Raw genomic sequence first — 18,396 nt, 5'->3', positions numbered from 1 at the left:
ATATATGGGAGCTATATCTTAATCTGAAACGATTTAGATGAAATCTTGCACATATGTAAAGATCGGTAACAAAACAATTTGTGCCAACTTTTGTGCAGATCGGTTGATAATTGTTGCTACTACGGCCATTTAAGTGCAAATCGGGCGATACATATATATGGGAGCTATATCTAAATCTGAACTGATTTTTACCAAAATCAATAGCGTCCGTCCTTGGGCCAAAAAAGTGATATGTCCAAAATTTCGTAATGGTAACATGGACTCACAGAGGGACAGACGGGCATGGCTAAATCGAATCAGAAAGTGATTCTGAGTCGATCGTAAGGTGTTTGGTCAATGTTGGGTTGCATTTAATTGTCAATGGTCGGGCAAAATTAACTAAATAAACGTTTCATACTTTGACATCCTTGTAAAAGCCGCGAACAACAATCCAGACTACCGCAGTAAAATCTTGGCAACCTCGGTGAGGAAGTCTTTACTCATCAGCCACTAACAAAACAACAAAACATATATGTATGTGGAATATATTTAAGTAGTCTTCAAAGCAAAAGGGAATTTTAACCTGAAAGGAAAGCCAGACATAAGGCGAAAGAAAAAGGTAAAATGTTCACTATTGTCTCGTATATATTATATAACACCGCTTTTTATCTAGCTACTTGTTACGCCTATTCAATAGTTTCATAATATGTGTAGGTATATCTCGAAAAGATTAACAAAAGGTGTTGTTAATACTCAAATGTATTAATGATGACAGAAAAGCTATAATATTTGCATTGAGTACAAAAACGTGTTGCAAACAAAAGAAGTCGTCTTCTGTGTCTATCCCAGTTTTCACAGGGGAAAACCACGTGAACAACAGAAAAAATGTCTTTTTACACACAATTCACATTGTCTGAATGAAAATGACTGGAAAAGCAATTTTTTGTTCTACATGTGCGCAATAAACATTCTTTCTCTCCACAATGGACAATGACAAGGAAACACTTCAAGTATATAAGTATGTATGTGTAGAATACAACCCGGCATTGGACTACGACACAACGAAACTAGTTCACATATCCTTTCTCAAAGTAAATGTTTGTTTTTGCGCATATTCATTACATACATTACTAAAACACAGCGAAAGAGAGAGAGAGAGCCAGAGAGTGAAATTCTTAGATTTTACTTAACACTTTCAAAAATCTCAGAGTGTTATGTTTTGGCAATGAATTGCTACCGTCAATTGCACTTGTGTGATTATATTACCTGACGGCAACATATGCCTGTGAATGTGCGTTCAAACAAATATAGAACAAAAATACACAGTGGCGCATATTTTAAGGAATAACCAAAGAATGAACAAGAACAAGAAAAAGCGTGCTAAGTTCGGCCGGGTCGCATTTGTCAAGTTCTTTGATTAAATCTCAGGCAAATAATTCGAAAGATTGCACGGAGCTCAAAGTGCTAGTAAATTGGAGGCTGCATTGAATACTCATTAAAATAGTTGTTGGTGATATTCATTGGCAGACTCCAAGCGTATAGGAAACAAAACAAGAACAACAACAGCGGTTAAAAAAGTCATCAACATTGTTGGTGTGTATGAACCGTTACACATTGATGCTGAAAAAAGCGAGTCAATTGCCTTGAAATCACTAAGAAATATTAGAAAGCGATATAGACAAATGAAAGGATGTTGTGCAACAACTGAAGGGATTAGCTTGTTGAAGCAAAATTAAAGTCTCCATATTCCAAATTGGGATGCAGATCTTATTTCAAAGCTACAAATTAACATGCTATGAACCGGACCCTTCCCCTTTCACTAATTTTCAGAAACACCAGATCTCGGAGATGGGTGGTGCGATTTATGTGCAATTTTGAGTGCTCTCCTATAGTAACCTAAAAAGAAAAATTTGGTATCCAAATTTTAGATGGGGTACCTAGGGCGAGGCCACCGTAGCGCAGAGGTTAGCATGTCCGCCTATGACGCTGAACGCATGTGTCCGAATCCTGGCGAGACCATCACAACAAAATTTTCAGCGGTGGTCTTCCGCTCCTAATGCTGGCAACATTTGTTAGTCAAGCGATATGCATATACTATTTTCGAAAATAAATATTCAAAGGATAATCTTGTTCCATATAAAGTAAAAGAAGTCGCAGTGGAGCTGGCCCGGTTCAGCTAATTTTCCATAGAAATACAATTTTGACAAAAATTTCTATAGTAAAAAAATTTTAAAAAATTTTCTATAGAAATAAAATTTTGTCAAAATTTTCTATAGAAATAAAATTTTGACAAAATTTTCCATAGAAATAAAATTTTGACAAAATTTTCCATAGAAATAAAATTTTGACAAAATTTTCCATAGAAATAAATTTTTGACAAAATTTTCCATAGAAATAAAATTTTGACAAAATTTTCCATAGAAATAAAATTTTGACAAAATTTTCTATAGAAATAAAATTTTGACAAAATTTTCTATAGAAATAAAATTTTGACAAAATTTTCTATAGAGATAAAATTTTGATAAAATTTTCTATAGAAATAAAATTTTGACAAAATTTTCCATAGAAATAAAATTTTGACAAAATTTTCCATAGAAATAAATTTTTGACAAAATTTTCCATAGAAATAAAATTTTGACAAAATTTTCCATAGAAATAAAATTTTGACAAAATTTTCCATAGAAATAAAATTTTGACAAAATTTTCCACAGAAATAAAATTTTGACAAAATTTTCTATAGAGATAAAATTTTGACAAAATTTTCCATAGAAATAAAATTTTGACAAAATTTTCCACAGAAATAAAATTTTGACAACATTTTCTATAGAAATAAAATTTTGACAAAATTTTCTATAGAAATAAAATTTTGACAAAATTTTCTATAGAAATAAAATTTTGACAAAATTTTCTATAGAAATAAAATTTTGACAAAATTTTCTATAGAAATAAAATTTTGACAAAATTTTCTATAGAAATAAAATTTTGACAAAATTTTCTATAGAGATAAAATTTTGATAAAATTTTCTATAGAAATAAAATTTTGACAAAATTTTCTATAGAAATAAAATTTTGACAAAATTTTCTTTAGAAATAAAATTTTGACAAAATTTTCTATAGAAATAAAATTTTGACAAAATTTTCTATAGAAATAAAATTTTGACAAAATTTTCTATAAAAAATAAAAATTTTGACAAAATTTTCTATAGAAATAAAATTTTGACAAAATTTTCTATAGAAATAAAATTTTGACAAAATTTTCTATAGAAATAAAATTTTGACAAAATTTTCTATAGAAATAAAATTTTGACAAAATTTTCTATAGAAATAAAATTTTGACAAAATTTTCTATAGAAATAAAATTTTGACAAAATTTTCTATAGAAATAAAATTTTGACAAAATTTTCTATAGAAATAAAATTTTGACAAAATTTTCTATAGAAATAAAATTTTGACAAAATGTTCTATAGAAATAAAATTTTGACAAAATGTTCTATAGAAATAAAATTTTGACAAAATTTTCTATAGAAATAAAATTTTGACAAAATTTTCTATAGAAATAAAATTTTGACAAAATTTTCTATAGAGATAAAATTTTGACAAAATTTTCTATAGAGATACAATTTTGACAAAATTTTCTATAGAGATAAAATTTTGACAAAATTTTCTATAGAGATAAAATTTTGACAAAATTTTCTATAGAGATAAAATTTTGACAAAATTTTCTATAGAAATAAAATTTTGACAAAATTTTCTAAAATTAAAATTTTGACAAAATTTTCTATAGAGATAAAATTTTGACAAAATTTTCTATAGAGATAAAATTTTGACAAAATTTTCTATAGAAATAAAATTTTGACAAAATTTTCTATAGAAATAAAATTTTGACAAAATTTTCTATAGAAATAAAATTTTGACAAAATTTTCTATAAAAAATAAAAATTTTGACAAAATTTTCTATAGAAATAAAATTTTGACAAAATTTTCTATAGAAATAAAAATTTTGACAAAATTTTCTATAGAAATAAAATTTTGACAAAATTTTCTATAGAAATAAAATTTTGACAAAATTTTCTATAGAAATAAAATTTTGACAAAATTTTCTATAGAAATAAAATTTTGACAAAATTTTCTATAGAAATTAAATTTTGACAAAATTTTCTATAGAAATAAAATTTTGACAAAATTTTCTATAGAAATAAAATTTTGACAAAATTTTCTATAGAAATAAAATTTTGACAAAATTTTCTATAGAAATAAAATTTTGACAAAATTTTCTATAGAAATAAAATTTTGACAAAATTTTCTATAGGAATTAAATTTTTGACAAAATTTTCTATAGAAATAAAACTTTCATTTCTAGCATCTTTCATTTAGAATGGGCCACTGTGCTAAAATTTGTGCCAAAATCTATACTAAGTGCACAAAGTTTTATTTAGCTGTAAGTGTGACGTTAGTACACACGTTTCCCTTGTTTCTTTATAGTTTCGTCAAATACTATTTAACCAAGTCTATTGTCTATTTTTTTCATTTAGTCGTTGGTACATTTGTTTCGATATTTATACAAAGTAGAACATAATATGGGCAAACGTTGGCTAACATTTTGCAATATGTATTCTCCCATGTTTTCCATGTACTGCACAATACACAAGGTCGTTCAATGAACTTGACGCTCGAGTCGGTTTCTTTAAGTGAATGTTGCATTCCTTATAGGCAATTGTATTGTATATTACTTTAAACGATTTAAACAAGGTTTTTTGCATTGTATGGAAAAGTATGAACATTTTTGTTTACTGGATTATTTTTGAAAGTTTTCGGAACATTTAAATAGATATCTTAATATGTAAACAATTGCTTGAAGTAAAACAAATTTATTTCTGTATAAAATTTTGTTTGTAAATAACCGGGTATTTACCCATATATACCCAAATGCTGGGTATTTATAATTTTGCAAATATCTTGGGTATAAAACATTTTCCAAACAATTTTCGATGATTTTGTATTCTTTGTATATAAAACTGACCGGCTGATCCTATAAAATAGGATTTTTTTATATTGGGTTGCCCCAAAAGTAATTGCGGATTTTTTAAAAGAAAGTAAATGCATTTTTAATAAAACTTAGAATGAACTTAAATCAAATATACTTGTTTTACACTTTTTTCTAAAGCAAGCTAAAAGTAACAGCTGATAACTGACAGAAGAAAGAAGGCAATTACAGTCACAAGCCGTTGAAAAAATTTGTCAACGCCGACTATATGAAAAATCCGCAATTACTTTATATACTTTATATATCGTTATATAAACCTATCTCCCGACTTAAAGTCTTAAGGCAATAAATTGATAATTTTTCATCCGATTTCGATGACAGTGAGTTTTGGTAAACCCCTGCCCATTGTTGTTAAATGTGGTTCACATCAGATCATATTTGGGTATAGCTGCCATATAGACCGAACTGCCGATATAAAGTCTATAGAAATCGAACGAAAAGTATTCCTCTTTTGAGTTCAATACTCTATATCAGAAGATCGGTCTATATAGCAGCTATATCCAAATATTGTCCGATCTGGACAACATTCAACAAATAGGTGTAAGGGTCTACCAGAACTCAATGTGACAAATTTCATCGAAATCGGATGAAAAATGCTCCTTTCATAGGCTCATTACACTACATCGGGAGACCAGTCTATAAGGCAGCTATATCTAAATATGGTGCGATCCATACCACATTTGACAGGAATCGGTAGGTATCTACCAGAACTAAATATAGCAATTTTCATCAAAATCGGGTAATAAATTGATATTTTACGACCTTAATTCCCTATATCGGGAAATCTGGCGGCCGGTATAAAGGCAGCTATATCCAAATATGTTCCGATCTGGACCACACTTTACAGAAATGGGTAGGGGCCTACCAGTAATCACTGTGCCGAATCTCATTGAAATCGGATGGAAAATTACTAATTTATTGCCGTAAGAAGGTGATCGCTGTTTATATCAGCTATATATAACTAAGTTCCGATTTTATAAGATCATAAGGTCAGGTTTGTATACAGAGAACACAAAATCATCAAAATTTTTTTGGAAAATGATTTCAACCAAAACGTCTGAAAATTTATAAATACCCAAAAAAGGTATTTATTGGGTAAATACCCAATACCCATATAATCAAGCACGTTAGAAACCCATCTCTATTGATGAATAGGTTTATTTGACATAAAAGGGTAATCTGTCGTCACGTCATCTGTCAAATGTATTTCAAATCCACATTAAGTATTGTGAATATCAATGCAAAAGTTTATTTTCAAACATTTTTAATTCTTTTAATTTTTTTTAATTGATATAGGTCAGTATTTTACAGCGGGCTTAATTTGCATATTGTATACTATTTGCAGTAATAGACCAATTAATTAATTATTGCTAATATATGCACATGTAATAAGGCTTATTAAAATACTTGATTTTCCATTACTGTAAGAACAGAGGGATATGTCATGATTTGTTTACAATTGTTTTTTTTAACGGTATTGATGAGTGAGAAATCAATAAAAGTTGTAAATGATAATTTTTACTGATAAAAAAGTTAACTAAGTTTTAATAGTAACAAGTAAGAGCGTGCTAAGTTCGGCCGGGCCGAATCTTATATACCCTCCACCATGGATCGCATTTGTCGAGCTCTTTGTGCAGTTTCCCTTTTTAGGCAAACAAAGAATTATGAATAAGGACTGTTATGCTTTGGAGCTATAACAAGTTATAGTCCGATTCAGACCATAAATGAATTGAATGCTGAACATTATAGAAGTCATTGTGAATTGAGCCTTGTGGGGGCTGAAGAAACAAAATCGGGAGATTTGTTTATATGGGAGCTGTATCCAGCCATAGATTGATTCAAACCATATTCGACACGTATGTTGAAGGTCATGGGAGAAGCCGTTGTACAAAATTTCTACCAAATCGGATGAGAATTGCTCTCTCTAGTGGCTTTAGAAGTCAAGATCCCAGATCGGTTTATATGACAGCTATATCAGGTTATGTACCGATTTGGACCATACTTCGCACAAATGTTGGAAGTGACACAAAAACACTACGAGCAAAATTTCAGTAAAATGGGACGCAAATTGCGCCCTCTAGAGGCTCAAGAAGTCAAGACCCAAGATCGGTTTATATGGCAGCTATATCAAAACATGGACCTATTTGGTCCATTTACAATCGCAACCCACCTACACTAATAAGAAGTATTTGCAAAATTTCAAGCGGCTTGCTTTACTCAAAAGTTAGGGTGCTTTCGGCAGACAGACAGACGGACGGGCGGACAGACGAACGGACATGGCTAGTTCGATTTACAATGTCACGACGATCAAGAATATATACACTTTATGGGGTCTTAGACGCATATTTCGAGGTGTTATAAACAGAATGACGATATAAGTATACACCCATCCTATGGTGGAGGGTATGATAAAAGGAGTATTAGTTGTTCAAAGTATGTATCCTAAAAGAGGATATAATGAAATAGCGAAACTTTACCAAAACCATTTCAAATTTGGAAACTAATTTTTTTTCCAATTTAAGAAATTTTTACCCTATTAATTTCTTATTTAAATAAATAAAAAATATTTTTTTATGAAACATATTCCGTGGTTTTAAAAATGTTATCTTCAAATCTTTTGTGTTTATGCAAATTTTTATCAACATTTTTATTAAAAATTATGTCCAAATTTTATTTTTATACCCACCACCATAGGATGGGGGTATAGTCATTCCATTTGTAAAACCTCGAAATATTGATCTTGGACCCCATAAAGTATAAATATTCTTGATCGTCTCGAAATTCTGATTCGAGCTAGCCATGTCCGTCTATCGAAATCACGGTAGCAGTCGAACGTGTAGAGCAAGCCGCTTGCACAGACACTTGATAAGCCATATCTGTCCGGATTTGGATATAGGTCCCATATAAACCGATCTCCTGATTTGACTTCTTGAGCCCATAAAGCCACAATTTTTGGCCGATTTGGCTAAAATTTTGCACATAGTGTTCTGTTATGACTTGCAACAACTTTGCCAAGTGCGGTCCAAATCGGTAAAGAACCTGATATAACTCCCATATAAACCGATCTCCCAATTTGACTTCTTGAGCCCTTACAAGACTCGATTTTTATAGCTCTCAATAACTGTGCCAAGTACGGTCCAAACCGGTCTATAACCTGATATAGCTCTCATATAAACCGAACTCCCGATTTGATTTCTTGAGCCCTTACAAGACTCGATTTTTATCCGAATTTGGCTGAAATTTTGCAAATAGTGTTCTATTATGACTCCCAACAACTGCGCCAAGTACGGTCCAATTCGGTCTATAACTAGATAAAGCTCCCATATTTTAGCAGAATCCATGGTGGTGGGTTCCCAAGATTCGCCGCGGCCGATCTTAGCACGCTTTTACTTGTTATAAAAAATTTTGTCCATTTTTTTCTATGGAAAATTTTGTCAAAATTGTATTTCTATAGAAAATTTTCTTAAAATTTTATTTTATAGAATATTTTCTCAAAATTTTATTTATAGAAAATTTTCTCAAATTTTTTTTTATTGAAATTTTTTTCGAAATTTTATTCTATAGAAAATTTTCTCAAAATTTTATTTTATAAAAACTTTTTGCCAAAATTTTATCTCTATAGAAACTTTTGTCAAAACTTTATTTTATAGAAAATTTTGTCAAAACTTTATTTTATAGAAAATTTTCTCAAATTTTTATTTTATGCCAAATGTTTGTCAAAATTTTATCTCTAAAGAAAATTTTGTCAAAATTTTATCTCTATAGAAAATTTTGTCAAAATTTTATCTCTATAGAAAATTTTGTCAAAATTTTATCTCTATAGAAAATTTTGTCAAAATTTTATCTCTATAGAAAATTTTGTCAAAATTTTATCTCTATAGAAAATTTTATCAAAATTTTATCTCTATAGAAAATTTTGTCAAAATTTTATCTCTATAGAAAATTTTGTCAAAATTTTATCTCTATAGAAAATTTTGTCAAAATTTTATCTCTATAGAAAATTTTGTCAAAATTTTATATCTATAGAAAATTTTGTCAAAATTTTATCTCTATAGAAAATTTTGTCAAAATTTTATCTCTATAGAAAATTTTGTCAAAATTTTATCTCTATAGAAAATTTTGTCAAAATTTTATCTCTATAGAAAATTTTGTCAAAATTTTATCTCTATAGAAAATTTTGTCAAAATTTTATCTCTATAGAAAATTTTGTCAAAATTTTATCTCTATAGAAAATTTTGTCAAAATTTTATCTCTATAGAAAATTTTGTCAAAATTTTATCTCTATAGAAAATTTTGTCAAAATTTTATCTCTATAGAAAATTTTGTCAAAATTTTATCTCTATAGAAAATTTTGTCAAAATTTTATCTCTATAGAAAATTTTGTCAAAATTTTATCTCTATAGAAAATTTTGTCAAAATTTTATCTCTATAGAAAATTTTGTCAAAATTTTATCTCTATAGAAAATTTTGTCAAAATTTTATCTCTATAGAAAATTTTGTCAAAATTTTATCTCTATAGAAAATTTTGTCAAAATTTTATCTCTATAGAAAATTTTGTCAAAATTTTATCTCTATAGAAAATTTTGTCAAAATTTTATCTCTATAGAAAATTTTGTCAAAATTTTATCTCTATAGAAAATTTTGTCAAAATTTTATCTCTATAGAAAATTTTGTCAAAATTTTATCTCTATAGAAAATTTTGTCAAAATTTTATCTCTATAGAAAATTTTGTCAAAATTTTATCTCTATAGAAAATTTTGTCAAAATTTTATCTCTATAGAAAATTTTGTCAAAATTTTATCTCTATAGAAAATTTTGTCAAAATTTTATCTGTATAGAAAATTTTGTCAAAATTTTATCTGTATAGAAAATTTTGTCAAAATTTTATCTCTATAGAAAATTTTGTCAAAATTTTATCTCTATAGAAAATTTTGTCAAAATTTTATCTCTATAGAAAATTTTGTCAAAATTTTATCTCTATAGAAAATTTTGTCAAAATTTTATCTCTATAGAAAATTTTGTCAAAATTTTATCTCTATAGAAAATTTTGTCAAAATTTTATCTCTATAGAAAATTTTGTCAAAATTTTATCTCTATAGAAAATTTTGTCAAAATTTTATCTCTATAGAAAATTTTGTCAAAATTTTATCTCTATAGAAAATTTTGTCAAAAATTTATCTCTATAGAAAATTTTGTCAAAATTTTATCTCTATAGAAAATTTTGTCAAAATTTTATCTCTATAGAAAATTTTGTCAAAATTTTATCTCTATAGAAAATTTTGTCAAAATTTTATCTCTATAGAAAATTTTGTCAAAATTTTATCTCTATAGAAAATTTTGTCAAAATTTTATCTCCATAGAAAATTTTGTCAAAATTTTATCTCTATAGAAAATTTTGTCAAAATTTTATCTCTATAGAAAATTTTATCTCCATAGAAAATTTTGTCAAAATTTTATCTCTATAGAAAATTTTGTCAAAATTTTATCTCTATAGAAAATTTTGTCAAAATTTTATCTCTATAGAAAATTTTGTCAAAATTTTATCTCTATAGAAAATTTTGTCAAAATTTTATCTCTATAGAAAATTTTGTCAAAATTTTATCTCTATAGAAAATTTTGTCAAAATTTTATCTCTATAGAAAATTTTGTCAAAATTTTATCTCTAGAAAATTTTGTCAAAATTTTATCTCTATCGAAAATTTTGTCAAAATTTTATCTCCATAGAAAATTTTGTCAAAATTTTATCTCCATAGAAAATTTTGTCAAAATTTTATCTCTATAGAAAATTTTGTCAAAATTTTATCTCTATAGAAAATTTTGTCAAAATTTTATCTCTATAGAAAATTTTGTCAAAATTTTATCTCTATAGAAAATTTTGTCAAAATTTTATCTCTATAGAAAATTTTGTCAAAATTTTATCTCTATAGAAAATTTTGTCAAAATTTTATCTCTATAGAAAATTTTGTCAAAATTTTATCTCTATAGAAAATTTTGTCAAAATTTTATCTCTATAGAAAATTTTGTCAAAATTTTATCTCTATAGAAAATTTTGTCAAAATTTTATCTCTATAGAAAATTTTGTCAAAATTTTATCTCTATAGAAAATTTTTTTCAAAATTTTATTTCTATAGAAACCTTTGTCAAAATTTTATCTCTATAGAAAATTTTGTCAAAATTTTATCTCTATAGAAAATTTTGTCAAAATTTTATCTCTATAGAAAATTTTGTCAAAATTTTATCTCTATAGAAAATTTTGTCAAAATTTTATCTCTATAGAAAATTTTGTCAAAATTTTATCTCTATAGAAAATTTTGTCAAAATTTTATCTCTATAGAAAATTTTGTCAAAATTTTATCTCCATAGAAAATTTTGTCAAAATTTTATCTCTATAGAAAATTTTATCTCCATAGAAAATTTTGTCAAAATTTTATCTCTATAGAAAATTTTGTCAAAATTTTATCTCTATAGAAAATTTTGTCAAAATTTTATCTCTATAGAAAATTTTGTCAAAATTTTATCTCTATAGAAAATTTTTTTCAAAATTTTATTTCTATAGAAACCTTTGTCAAAATTTTATCTCTATAGAAAATTTTGTCAAAATTTTATTTCTCTTTAGAAAATTTTCTCAAAATTTTTTTCCTTGGAAATGTTTACCAAATAACAAATGCCCAAATGACATTTATCCTGCAGTATGTGCCTACACGTAAATTGCTTGCCATGTATTCCTATCTCTAAAATAAATGCCAACATTTGAAGTGGAACTACACATGGATTTCTGAAATAAAATAAAAGATAACATGATTCGCAAAAAGTCGATAGTTGCAATTGGTATTTCATTCACTGAAAATTACGCAATTAATAATGCATGTGATATCTATGCCTTATTTTATTGCCATGTATAACATATGTAGTTGTTTGGTATGTTGCTTTAGTAGATATTGATGCAATGTAATCAAATATTTATTTGCTTTATTGTTTTAATGGATCATTAAATTACTCATGATGGATGGGATTATTAGCAAACAAGGCGACATTTTCCTCTTGAGTTATGAGAACGGTTGAGTTACCAAGAACGTAATAGCAATAAATTTGCGATCATGTGTCTGGTAGCTGCTGTAAAACGTAAATTAAAAAGAAAGCAAAAATCAAATCTTATCTTTTAACAGCTACACTCAGTCTTACTAATACACAAATACTTACATATACATGTATGTATACCCGATTTCGTTTAGTAAGCTGTTGGAATGCATTGTCTTATTAGGCAGGGTTTGGGTTTAGGAGTGCTAAATTGATAACTGAACAGATTAGTGGTACTTTTGAGTGCATACATTTAGTTTGGGAATTCATCGTCATGAGAGGATGGCCTTCTTTTGGTGATGAGTGCTTAGTTAGTGAATCTAATGTGAAATTATTGTAAAAACAAAGTTCTTTTCCACAAAACTGTACTAGATGAGAGGCACACAAACACCACTACACCCATTCTGTATTTTGTCACATACCACTTAACTAATTGCCCGCCCGCATCTGGTTAATACCGTATGAAATCACACCCTCTGCTTTAGCATTGCATTAGTATTAGTATTGCATGTTTTCGTTCGTTTCTCCAGAATAACCGCAACAATAACAAGAATGATGCATGTAAAAATTTGTGACTTTCACACATTTCCACATTTGAGTCAACTCATTAGATAATTGTACTTTTTCCACAATATGGAATTTACCTTTAAGGTTATTTGAAAGTTACTTGCTAAGGTAATTGCTTTATAATTGTTGCGGTGGCTGTTTATCGAATTGAACGCTTTTATATCTACTTGCCGCCACAGCGCAATCATCTAGCTATAAACGTTCAATCAATTATCATCAATTTCGTATAAATGTTCAAATTTATTATTCTGCTGATAATTAGCGGTTTTTATATGTAAATACCTATGTTGGTTTTTATCTTATTTTGAATGTCCTCTTACTTAAGCCGCTATTACACGGCATGTAGTTGTCTTATGTTATTTTCTATTTACATGCTATTTAAAATGTTTGTCAAAAATGTCAATTTACATACGATTTATCATTTTTGCTATTACACCTATATGTCATTGTCGTATGACATAACCTAAAAATGTGAGCAAATCACACCTGTATGTCTTTGAGGTATGACATAACCTAAAAATTTGAGCAAATCTGATTTTTTTATGAGTAAAAATTTTTAAAGTTGTGAAAAAGTTGGTTAAATCTTAAATTTTGTGAAAACAATTAAATTTGGGGTTGCTTTCATTCGACTGACAACAAAAATAGCCGATTTATTTATGTTTTTGTCAGAAGGCATAGAGCACTCTCTAAACCAAAAACTTACATGTGCTATTTTGAAAAAGGGATTTTCATATGTAAGTTTCGTTTGTGTCACACGACATGTACATCTCTATATGTGCTAAATTTAACATATCATAAGTAGAGATGGGCGATGGGTAAATACCCAAAAGGTATTTACCCGGTAAATTGGGTAAATGCCCGGGTATTTACCCATTTACACCCTAAAGCTGGGTATTTATAATTTTGCAGATATCTTGGGTATAAAAACATTTTTCAAAAAATTTTTGATGATTTCGTATTCTTTGTATATAAACCTGATCTTCTGATCTCATAATATCGGATTTTAGTTACTTATTAGTGAGTAGTTGGTAGCATGTAATCTTTTTGGGGCTTAGCGGGCTGATGATGAAGCTTTGGCCAGCTTTGAAATCGCGATATCCGTTAACTTTTTAAAAATATTTTTAGTTTTGCTTTCTTTTCTAAGAAAACACAAAATCAAAGCCTAAAAGTAGCGCAAAAACTAACAAAACGCATTTACAAATTTTCTATAGCAATAAAATTTTGTAAAGATATAAAAATTTGTATAAAATTAATTTGGGAAAGGAATATTTTGAATATTTTTCCTATAGGGCAGGGAATCTTTGAGTAGTCAATGATGAGCCAAAGGAATTGATGTTTGAAATCCTTTGGTCCATCACCGACATTCACCACTTACTATATACAGTTGAACCTCAATTATCCAGGCCTCTATTAACCGGTTTCCCATGTTAACCGGCATGCTATGCTTTTGGTTATGTACCTCTGCTAACTATGGTTTACCTCTATTATCTATGCTTCAAAAATACCACCTCTATAAACCGTACTTTTCTGTATTATCCGTGCACCATTCACATTTTTTGATGTAAAATTTTGGAATTCCCCTTTTTATTTTGAGTTAAAGTAGAGTATCAAATTACATTCAGTCTGTAATTGAAAGTTATTGTAACTATAAAAGAAGGGCAACCGTAACTTTCTTGCAATACAAGAAAAATTAAAACTGAATAAAGATCACAGTAAATACACATCTCGGTTTTTTTGTTATCAGAAAAATATGATGTAGACAAAGAAACTTTAAGGGATTTAATACAAAAGAAGAAAGTAATTTTCAAATGTGCCTCTAGAAATTCTAAAGTTATCGTAACATTTCTTCCACATGCTTAATTCGGCCTATTGTTCAAGGGACAATCCGAAACTTCAACCACCGTAAATGAATCGACCACAATTTTAACATAATGTTTTGAACAATCTGCTGTTCCGCGATAACGAAAAGGGGAATTATGCTGCTTTTATACAATGAAACATTGCAAAGTAGATGAAGGTCGATGGTGATATCACATCCTGCGCTATTGTATCTAATGGCATAATGCATAATGCGAACCAAAGCGAAGAATACGACATTAATAGGGATTCTGAAGAATCAGACGAAGGAAACTCTAAAAAAAACCAGAATCCTCCCATTAGCTACAGCAACAAAGGCATATAGTGTTCGATTGGAATGACTTGAAAGCAATAGTAGTCCATAAATTTCAAAGAATAATGTAAAGCAGGTACATCGCATACAAACTAACCAAAAAAATAATAAAGAATACACGGGCAAAAAGAAACGACATTGCACTAGTTCTTTAAATTTATATGTATATATATTTTAAGAAGCTTTCTGTATACCAATTCATATTAAATGGTATGGTATGGTACTACCAGAAATCAATAAAAACACATGAATAATGAAATTTAAGAAAAAAAAACTATGTTAAACGTATTTCCGATTTTCCGTGCTCAGCTCGGTGCCGAGCGAGGCGGATAATCGAGGTTCAACTGTATGGAATTCTTTCCTCTTTTCAACATTTACATACAATATCTTTTTTATTTCCTTTTTCAGGGCGTCAAAAAACCTTTCGATTATGTCATCCGTGCAAATATTGGTGATTGTCATGCTATGGGACAGAAGCCCATTACTTTTCTTAGACAAGTAAGTAAACAAATACCAACCAACCACATAATATGTATTGGGTTGCCCAAAAAGTAATTGCGGATTTTTTAAAAGAAAGTAAATGCATTTTTAATAAAACTTAGAATGAACTTTAATCAAATATACTTTTTTTACACTTTTTTCTAAAGCAAGCTAAAAGTAACAGCTGATAAATGACAGAAGAAAGAATGCAATTACAGAGTCACAAGCTGTGGAAAAATTTGTCAACGCCGACAATATGAAAAATCCTCAATTACTTTTTGGGCAACCCAATAGTTCATAAATCAAACAATTTTCTGCGAATATTTATTAACACAATTTAAGAAGCAAATTGATTAAATTGAATAGGTCTAAAACAATGTGAAATGTGGACACAATTATTCATTTAAGCAATCATACAATTTGCAATAAATTTAAATCTAATTATGGTTACAGAGACGTCAACGACTTTAAAAGTACATATGTATGTATGTAGTAGGTCACTTGAAATAATCGAAAGGACAGATAGTAGGTATAGTAATGTTGGGAAAAAATGTATAATACAAACAAGTAAAAAAGAGTTAAGTTCGGCCGGGTCGAACTTTGGATACCCACCACCTCGGGTATATATGTAAACCACCTTTCGTCAAAATCTGATGAAAAATGCATACCTGATGCCCCATAGCAGCTATATCGGAATATGTTCCGATTTGGACCAAATGCTAATAAATACAAGTCATTGTTCAATTGTATATAACAAAATATTGGTCTTTTTAGTAGCTATATCTAAAAGTAAACCGATCTGAACCTAAATCAACCCACTGTCCGAAAATTCGGCGAAATTGAACAATAAATGCGCCTTTTATGGTCCCAAAATCGAGATCGGTCTATATGGCAGCTATATCCAAATCTGGATCGATCTGAACCAAATTGAAGAAGAATATCGAAGGATTTGACACAGATCACTGTCGCAAATTTCGGCGACATCGGCAATAACTGCGCCTTTTATGGCCCAAAAACTTAAATCGAGAGATCGGTCTATAAGGCAGCTGTATGCAAATCTTGATATGAGCTTAATTGAAGAAGAATGTCGAGGGGTTTAACATAACTCTTTTACTTTAATTGGCTTTGACAGAATATTTGTTCCACTAGCCGAACGTAGAATAGCGTTCCAAGCGTCTCGATCTCTGACACCAAGTTTCGATGTGTTTCCCACCACTTGATCTTTCCATCGGGCTTTTGGTATTTTCGGTTTGCGTTTACCACCATGTTTGCCTTCAAAAGACTTCTTTGCTGGAGCTTCTTTATCCATTTTGACAACATGACCTAGCCAACACAGCCGTTGTATTTTGATGCGTGTAACTATGCTATCGTCGTCATACAGCTCATAGAGCTCGTGGTTCATACGTCGCCTATATTCTCCATTAACACAAACTGGTCCATATATTTTACGAATAATCTTTCTCTCAAATACTCCAAGCACTGCCTCATCTGCTTTCACATGTACCCATGCTTCAGAACCATATAACAGCACGGGTAGTATCAGTGTCTTGTCCAATCTTCGTCTGTCGAGAGGTGGCCTTGTTTCTAAACTGCCTACTTAGTCCAAAGAAGCATCTGTTTGCCAGTATTATTCTTCGCTTTATCTCAAAACTGGTGTCATTCGTTTCGGTTACGGCAGTGCCGAGGTAGATAAAGTTACTGACTGTTTCAAAGTTGTGGTTCCCAACTTTCTTGATTTTCTTTATCTGCTCGGTTGTGCAAGGCTTTTTGGGAGATGAAACCATCCATTTCGTCTTATCTCCATTTACTGCCAGACCCATTTTCTCAGACTCTCTTTCGATTCTTCGTTTCGGTTACGGCGGTGCCGAGGTAGACAAAGTTACTGACTGTCTCAAAGTTGGGGTTCCCAACTTTCTCCATTTTCTTTATCTGCTCGATTGTGCAAGGCTTTTTGGGAGTTGAAACCATCCATTTCGTCTTAACTCCATTTACTGCCAGACCCATTTTCTCAGACTCTCTTTCGATTCTTTCAAAGGCTGCAGTTACTACTTCCGATACAAAACTTAACTCACTGTCCCAAATTTCGGCGACAACGGACAATAAATGCGCCTTATATGGGGCCAAACCCTTAAATCGAGAGATCGGTCTATATGGCAGCTTTATCCAAATATGAACCGATCTGGGCCAAATTAAAAAAAGGATGTCGAAGAGCCTAACACAACTCACTGTCCCAAATTTTGGCAAAATCGCCTTTTATGGTCGCAAGACCTTAAATCGAGAGATCGGTCTAAATGGCAGCTATTGAAGGAGGATATCGAAGGGCGTAACACAACTCACTGTCCTAAATTTCAGCAAAATCGGATAATAAATGGGCCTAAGACCCTAAATCATAGGTTCGGTCTATATGGCAGCTCCATCCAAATCTGGACCGATCTGGGCCAAATTTAAGAAGGATTTCGAAGGGCCTAACACAACCCACTGTCCCAAATTTAATCGAAATCGATACTAAATTTGGCTTTTATGGGCCTAAGATCCTTAATGGGGGATCGGTCTATATGGAGGCTATATCAAGATATAGTCCGATAAAGCCCATCTTCCGCTTATGGACAAAAAAAAGAATCTGTGCAAAATTTCAGCTCCATATGTCTATTTTTAAAGACTGTAGCGTGATTTCAACAGACAGACGGGTGGACATGGTTAGATCGACTTAGATTTTTACGCTGAACAAGAATATATATACTTTATATTGTCGGAAATGGATATTTTGCGAACTGAATGACAAAATGAATGTACCCCCATCCTTCGGTGATGGGTATAAAAATTTATTGTAAATGAAAAATTTTCACATGGAAATAAGGACCGTCACAACTACCAGCTATGAAGTGTTGTATTAAATTCAATGCATCAGATGGCATCCTCGTAATCCTAGTGGGGCATCCGCATTCATCGTGCAAAACGTGGAGCTTTCAATCTGCTCTGCCAAAGCTATGCCACGCTGGCCGTTACCTAAGGGAGAATGCCATGAAGTGTGATGCGCATTAAAGTCCCCTAGAACCAGGCAATTATGGCCAGATAGTAA

At 29.8% G+C, this 18,396-nt stretch overlaps 1 protein-coding gene across 2 annotated transcripts in view; it reads left to right on the top strand.

Annotated features, from left to right (window-relative positions):
* LOC106091945 (alanine aminotransferase 1) overlaps nucleotides 1–18,396 on the top strand; it is a 57,801-nt gene that overhangs the window by 36,441 nt on the left and 2,964 nt on the right. For both annotated transcript variants that reach the window (XM_059367492.1, XM_059367493.1), the window contains exon 3: nucleotides 15,246–15,335. In XM_059367492.1, the coding sequence (XP_059223475.1) occupies nucleotides 15,246–15,335 (90 nt within the window). The remainder of the gene's footprint in view (nucleotides 1–15,245; nucleotides 15,336–18,396) is intronic.

This window comes from Stomoxys calcitrans, chromosome 4 (assembly GCF_963082655.1).
Source record: "Stomoxys calcitrans chromosome 4, idStoCalc2.1, whole genome shotgun sequence".
In the NCBI taxonomy this organism is placed as follows: Eukaryota; Metazoa; Arthropoda; class Insecta; order Diptera; family Muscidae; genus Stomoxys; species Stomoxys calcitrans.
Note: the sequence above shows the minus strand (reverse complement) of the source record. Positions and strands in the feature narration are given on the sequence as shown.